The sequence below is a fragment of the Nerophis lumbriciformis genome, linkage group LG04, assembly GCF_033978685.3.
Source record: "Nerophis lumbriciformis linkage group LG04, RoL_Nlum_v2.1, whole genome shotgun sequence".
NCBI classification, from domain to species: domain Eukaryota; kingdom Metazoa; phylum Chordata; class Actinopteri; order Syngnathiformes; family Syngnathidae; genus Nerophis; species Nerophis lumbriciformis.
Window position 1 is genome coordinate 43,996,690 of NC_084551.2, and position 7,884 is coordinate 44,004,573.

Genomic DNA, 7,884 nt, shown 5'->3' on the forward strand with positions numbered 1-7,884 from the left:
AACAATTCAAAAATCCTTTATAAATATATTTATTGAATAATACTTCAACAAAATATGAATGTAAGTTCATAAACTCCGTGAAGCACAAGCTCAGGTTTGTCACTAAAATGTCTGTCAAAAAGAACTGTGAAAAGAAATGCAACAATGCAATATTCAGTGTTGACAGCTAGATTTTTTGTGGACATGTTCCATAAATATTGATGTTAAAGATTTTTTTTTTGTGAAGAAATGTTTAGAATTAAGTTCATGAATCCAGATGGAGCTCTAATACAATCCCCAAAGAGGGCACTTTAAGTTGATTATTACTTCTAGGTGTAGAAATCTTTATTTATAATTGAATCACTTGTTTATTTTTCAACAAGTTTTTATCTATTTGTATATCTTTTTTTCCCAAATAGTTCAAGAAAGACCACTACAAATGAGCAATATTTTGCACTGTTATACAATTTAATAAATCAGAAACTGATGACATAGTGCTGTATTTTACTTTTTTTTCAACCAAAAATGCTTTGCTCTGATTAGGGGGTATTTGAATGGAAAAAAAATTCACAGGGCTACATTGCTGAAAAAAGGTTGAGAACCACTGACCTAGTATATACAATAATATAAACCAAGTCATTGTATTTCATTTAGGATTATTTCATAACTTCATATAAATAAAAATATATTTTTTGTCTTTTTTAGATACAGTCAATAAATAATGTGAACATGTATCATAAAATGGAAATCTAAGAGAACGTGTTGTGAATGAGGTTGCTTGTGGACCTGGAAAATATTATTTATCTATTTTTACACATTTTTATTAAAAAAAACAACAGTTTTTCCAACGTATTCAATTTTAGACGCTTTCTCTTCTTAGTTATTATTTCTCCGGCTGTAGAAAAGAGCCGCTCACAGGGCACAGAGGAGGCGTCAGTGCGACACAGTTCGCGTATCGGTCACGTGACCAAAACAGCTCATGATCGGTCACGTGATTTTCTAAAAGCGGTACACGCACCGACACAGGGTTTCGCTCTATGAGCTCGACGCATGCGCCGATGCATCGGTGTTGCCGGACCCATCACTACTATCATCATAATACAGTCATCACCTAGAATCAGTCAAGCCTCTAAAACTCTAGTTTTTCGCTAATGACATAAACACCAGGGACATGATTGATTTATTGAGCAGTTTAATTTTAAAAATTAAACCCACAATAAATCTGAGTCTTCAAACATCTGTTAAAACTTAATTGTAAGGATTGTTTTAATTACACCATTGACAAAAATCAAAAAAATGTTTTAAGCTGTATTTCAATAAATTTATATTTAGGGTCAGGATTGGGGACAGCCATTTCTCAATAGAAAGTACCTTATGAATGATGATTTTGTATTTGTGTATCTTATCACTACCTCGGTAATGCATTGGGTTTAAACAGATCACAGTCTCAGTCAAATCTGTGTCTGAATACTTGGTAATGGGGCATCACTTTGAAGTAACTCGTACGAATGCCCCATATACTGTATATGAATGTTGTTTTTGAACATATGAATGTTGTTTTTATACATGGTTATGTATAATATCAAACTCAGTCTCTGCCAGTAATCCTTAAATCCTCCTCCACATCCGGAGGGTGGCGGTAACGCACAAACTCAGTTTGAATCCATCGTTAAGCAAAAAAGAAGAAGAAGGAAGAAGACGAAGAAGAAAAAAACTTCGAATGCTTCAAAGAAAATGGCGAACCTCGTTGAGGCGAAGACTCAGTCGGACTTTGAGGGGTTCCTCGCCAAAGCCGGCAAACGACTAACGGTGGTGCACTTCCAGGCGGCATGGGCTCCTCAGTGCGGCCTAATGAACGAAGTGATGGCCGAGCTGGCTAAAGAACACACTCACAGCACCTTCGTCCAACTGGAGGCGGAAGCGGTGCCGGAGGTGTCGGAGAAGTACGAAATTGCATCGGTGCCAACTTTCCTTTTTTTCAAAGGAGGTGAAAAAGTGGACCGGCTGGACGGAGCCCACGCTCCCGAGCTGACCAAGAAGGTGCAGCGCTTGGGCTCGGCGGGTGAGCCTGATAGCGGTCCTACTGACCTGAACCAGCGGCTGAACAAGCTGATCAACGCGGCCCCCTGCATGCTCTTCATGAAAGGCTCAGCGCATGAGCCTCGCTGCGGCTTCAGCCGGCAGATCGTTGCCCTCCTTAAGGAACACGACGTCCAGTTCAGCAGTTTCGACATCCTGTCCGACGAGGAGGTCCGACAGGGTCTGAAGACCTTCTCGAACTGGCCCACCTACCCTCAGCTGTACGTCAACGGCGAGCTCGTAGGCGGACTGGACATCGTCAAGGAGCTGGCCGAGTCCGGCGAGCTGGAGAACACCTGCCCGAAAACAGTCACCCTGGAGCACCGTCTCAAGACGGCGATCAACCGGAGCCCCGTAATGCTCTTCATGAAGGGCAGCAAGGAGGCGGCGCGGTGCGGCTTCAGTCGGCAGATCCTGGAGATCCTGAACGGCACCGGCGTGGATTATGACACGTTTGACATCCTGGAGGACGAGGAGGTACGACAGGGTCTCAAGACATACTCCAACTGGCCCACCTACCCGCAGATTTACGTGAAGGGGGAGCTCATCGGGGGTTTGGACATTGTCAAGGAGCTGAAGGAGAGCGGGGAGCTCGTGTCTGTGCTTAAGGGGGACTCTTAGGTCTTATTTCGGGGCGACGTCCACATGGTTCTTCTGCTGTAACACCTCACCAAAATTAACAATACCAATATAAACCTGTGTTTTATTGCATCTAGTATATAACAAGTGTGTTTATTTTCTACCACACTGAGTGGTTTTTATAAACTTGCTTGGGTTATTTGCTTCACTGTCTGACTCAAAGCGACTACTTTAAGTACGCATGCTATTACTTTCATATTCACTCATCTTCCATGTCCAGGATACATAAATAAAAGTGTTACACTTACACTAAAATGTTGTCTCCTTACAAAATGTTTACATAAGACAGTTTTGTTGCATGGTTTGATAGTGCGACTGTTTTTATGGACACGTTGAGAAATATATTAATACGAGTAGTATATCTGCTGTAGTAACTGCACAAGTACAATTTGTTTGCAAAAAGGTTCCACCAAGATTTTAACTCGGATCGCTGGATTCAAAGTCCAAAGTGCTAACCATTACACCATGGAGCCTATGTTCCAAGTTCCAAAATATGACCCACGGGCAGCAGGTAGTTATTAAAAATTATAAGGTTTTATTTCACTTTTTTCAAACTTTTACCTTTCAATTTGTTTTCGCATGTAATTAAGCAAACAAAAGTAGCCCCTCCTCCTGCATCCTTTATTTTATTCTGTATATTTATATAAAACATGTTTAAACACCATTGATTGACAGGATGCATATGATTGGCATATTTAGTGTGTGGTTAATGTGATGGAATGTGACTTGAAATCTGCATACTTCCAAATGGCCAGCAGGGGTCGACAGTTTAAGTAAACCTGCCTTAAAGGGGAACTGGACTTTTTTGGAATGTTGCCTGTTATACACAATCCCTCTGTGAGAAAAACAGACATACGTTTTTCTTTTTTTATGCATTCTAACTCGTCAATACATGCTAGCAAAAGTCAGCTAACACCTATTCCGACTATACAGCACTCTAAAAAAACTTCCATTGATATTTTAAATACATACTGTAAGTATACAGGTAAAAGCCAGTAAATTAGAATATTTTGAAAAACTTGATTTATTTCAGTAATTGCATTCAAAAGGTGTAACTTGTACATTATATTTATTCATTGCACACAGACTGATGCATTCAAATGTTTATTTCATTTAATTTTAATGATTTGAAGTGGCAACAAATGAAAATCCAAAATTCCGTGTGTCACAAAATTAGAATATTACTTAAGGCTAATACAAAAAAGGGATTTTTAGAAATGTTGGCCATGAAAAATGAAAATGAAAATGAAAAATATGAGCATGTACAATACTCAATACTTGGTTGGAGCTCCTTTTGCCTCAATTACTGCGTTAATGTGGCGTGGCATGGAGTCGATGAGTTTCTGGCACTGCTCAGGTGTTATGAGAGCCCAGGTTGCTCTGATAGTGGCCTTCAACTCTTCTGCGTTTTTGGGTCTGGCATTCTGCATCTTCCTTTTCACAATACCCCACAGATTTTCTATGGGGCTAAGGTCAGGGGAGTTGGCGGGCCAATTTAGAACAGAAATACCATGGTCCGTAAACCAGGCACGGGTAGATTTTGCGCTGTGTGCAGGCGCCAAGTCCTGTTGGAACTTGAAATCTCCATCTCCATAGAGCAGGTCAGCAGCAGGAAGCATGAAGTGCTCTAAAACTTGCTGGTAGACGGCTGCGTTGACCCTGGATCTCAGGAAACAGAGTGGACCGACACCAGCAGATGAAATGGCACCCCAAACCATCACCCAACCATGCAAATTTTGCATTTCCTTTGGAAATCGAGGTCCCAGAGTCTGGAGGAAGACAGGAGAGGCACAGGATCCACGTTGCCTGAAGTCTAGTGTAAAGTTTCCACCATCAGTGATGGTTTGGGGTGCCATGTCATCTGCTGGTGTCGGTCCACTCTGTTTCCTGAGATCCAGGGTCAACGCAGCCGTCTACCAGCAAGTTTTAGAGCACTTCATGCTTCCTGCTGCTGACCTGCTCTATGGAGATGGAGATTTCAAGTTCCAACAGGACTTGGCGCCTGCACACAGCGCAAAATCTACCCGTGCCTGGTTTACGGACCATGGTATTTCTGTTCTAAATTGGCCCGCCAACTCCCCTGACCTTAGCCCCATAGAAAATCTGTGGGGTATTGTGAAAAGGAAGATGCAGAATGCCAGACCCAAAAACGTAGAAGAGTTGAAGGCCACTATCAGAGCAACCTGGGCTCTCATAACACCTGAGCAGTGCCAGAAACTCATCGACTCCATGCCACGCCGCATTAACGCAGTAATTGATGCAAAAGGAGCTCCAACCAAGTATTGAGTATTGTACATGCTCATATTTTTCATTTTCATACTTTTCAGTTGGCCAACATTTCTAAAAATCCCTTTTTTGTATTAGCCTTAAGTAATATTCTACTTTTGTGACACACGGAATTTTGGGTTTTCATTTGTTGCCACTTCAAATCATCAAAATTAAATGAAATAAACATTTGAATGCATCAGTCTGTGTGCAATGAATAAATATAATGTACAAGTTACACCTTTTGAATGCAATTACTGAAATAAATCAAGTTTTTCAAAATATTCTAATTTACTGGCTTTTACCTGTATAGCAACCAGCACATTCATAATAACGTGCTCATTTTAAACATACGGCGGCACATTTCATAGATGCATCACAACTTCCGCTTTTCCTTTCAACAACTAATACTACTACTTACAGAAAACTTCATGAGAGCCAACAAAGACTACTTTGGGACAAATAATGATCCAGAACCTTTTATTTTTGAGCCACAATATAAGGATTGTGAGCAATACGTTTTAAAAGCTGTGTGCTAAACAAGTCAAGCTTTAGTGAAACACCTAGCATCATGTAGCAGTATTGTTAAGTGCTAAACTTAGACTTAGACTTATATATATATATATATATATATATATATATATATATATATATATTGTATATATACACACACACACATATATATACATATGTATATACACATATATACACATATATATACATATATATATATATATATATATATATATATATATATATATATATATATACAAACCCCGTTTCTATATGAGTTGGGAAATTGTGTTAGATGTAAATATAAACGGAATACAATGATTTGCAAATCATTTTCAACCCATATTCAGTTGAATATGCTACAAAGACAACATATTTGATGTTCAAACTGATAAACTTTTTTTTTTTTTTGCCAATAATCATTAACTTTAGAATTTGATGCCAGCAACACGTGACAAAGAAGTTGGGAAAGTTGGCCATAAATACTGATAAAGTTGAGGAATGCTCATCAAACACTCATTTGGAACATCCCACTGGTGAACAGGCAAACTGGGAACAGGTAGGTGCCATGATTGGGTATAAAAGTAGATTCCATGAAATGCTCAGTCATTCACAAATAAGGATGGGGCAAGGGTCACCACTTTGTCAACAAATGTGTGAGCAAATTTGAACAGTTTAAGAAAAACCTTTCTCAACCAGCAAGGAATTTAGGGATTTAACCATCGACAGTCTGTAATATCATCAAAGGGTTCAGAGAATCTGGAGAAATCACTGCACGTAAGCAGCTAAGCCTGTGACCTTCGATCCCTCAGGCTGTACTGCATCAACAAGCGACATCAGTGTGTAAAGGATATCACCACATGGGCTCAGGAACACTTCAGAAACCCACTGTCAGTAACTACAGTTGGTCGCTACATCTGTAAGTGCAGGTTAAAACTCTCCTGTGCAAGGCGAAAACCGTTTATCAACAACACCCAGAAACGCTGTCGGCTTCGCTAGGCCTGAGCTCATCTAAGATGGACTGGTGTGGAAAAGTGTTCTGTGGTCTGACGAGTCCACATTTCAAATTGTTTTTGGAAACTGTGGACGTCGTGTCCTCCGGACCAAAGAGGAAAAGAACCATCCGGATTGTTATAGGCACAAAGTTGAAAAGCCAGCATCTGTGATGGTATGGGGGTGTAGTAATGCCCAAGACATGGTTAACTTACACATCTGTGAAGGCGCCATTAATGCTGAAAGGTACATAAAGGTTTTGGAGCAACATATGTTGCCATCCAAGCAACGTTACCATGGACGCCCCTGCTTATTTCAGCAAGACAATGCCAAGCCACGTGTTACATCAACGTGGCTTCATAGTAAAAGAGTGTGGGTACTAGACTGGCCTGCCTGTAGTCCAGACCTGTCTCCAATTGAAAATGTGTGGCGCATTATGAAGCCTAAAATACCACAACGGAGACCCCCGGACTGTTGAACAACTTAAGCTGTACATCAAGCAAGAATGGGAAATAATTCCACCTGAGAAGCTTAAAAAATGTGTCTCCTCAGTTCCCAAACGTTTACTGAGTGTTGTTAAAAGAAAAGGTGATGTAACACAGTGGTGAACATGCCCTTTGCTTTCCCAATTACTTTGGCACGTGTTGCAGCCATGAAATTCTAAGTTAATTTTTATTTGCAAAAAATAAATAAAGTTTATGAGTTTGAACATCATATATCTTGTCTTTGTAGTGCATTCAATTGAATATGGGTTGAAAAGGATTTGCAAATCATTGTAAAAAAAATCTACATTTTTAAACTTGGGACTTTCCGCGGGCCGGATTTTGGACGCTGGCGGATCGCATCCGGCTGGGGTTTGGGGACCCCTGCACTAGCCAGTATATCTTACCTTTACTTGTAAATTAAGTCCATTCACCTTTTCTTTTAAAAGTCTCTCTTCCTCAATTGAGATAAATGCCACGAATTGCAAGCTCCTGTTTCCCCAAAAAGCAAGTGGTGTTTATCAGATCTTTTAATATCTCACGATTTTCCTTTACATTGGCATTGTGGATGCTGATATTTAGTCTCCGTTGTTCATTTACAGCCAGATCAATACGTGACTCTCCAAACATTTAAAAAAAATCTGACCTTGAATGTGGGCAGATGAGCTTTCATGTTTTTCGAGGCTTCTTGGCAGGTTTTTCAGATCCATCCCATCCCATCTATTTTCTACCGCTTGTCCCTCTCGGGGTTGCGGGGGGTCCTGGAGCCTATCTCAGCTGCATTCGGGCGAGTACACCCTGGACAAGTGGCCACCTCAGTATATCCTATTTGGGTCCAAACATTCGTTGAGAATAAAAGGCAGGGAAAGCAATAAAGACATTTTTTGTAGCACATCCATACAGCCATTCTTTTCAAGTATACCAATCCTTTTGA

The 7,884-nt window shown here is 40.3% G+C and overlaps 1 protein-coding gene across 1 annotated transcript; it reads left to right on the forward strand.

The window, feature by feature from the left end:
• The first annotated feature begins 1,605 nt into the window (after positions 1-1,605).
• glrx3 (glutaredoxin 3) lies at positions 1,606-2,952 on the forward strand. Its single transcript, XM_061955939.1, has one exon. It carries the CDS (start codon positions 1,714-1,716, stop codon positions 2,677-2,679), a length of 966 nt encoding a protein of 321 aa, XP_061811923.1. The 5' UTR covers positions 1,606-1,713; the 3' UTR covers positions 2,680-2,952.
• Positions 2,953-7,884: the final 4,932 nt, after the last annotated feature.

Coding starts and splice junctions, on each gene's coding strand:
- glrx3 (XM_061955939.1), top strand. CDS start 1,714: ATGGCGAACCTCGTTGAGGCGAAGACTCAGTCGGACTTTGAGGGGTTC.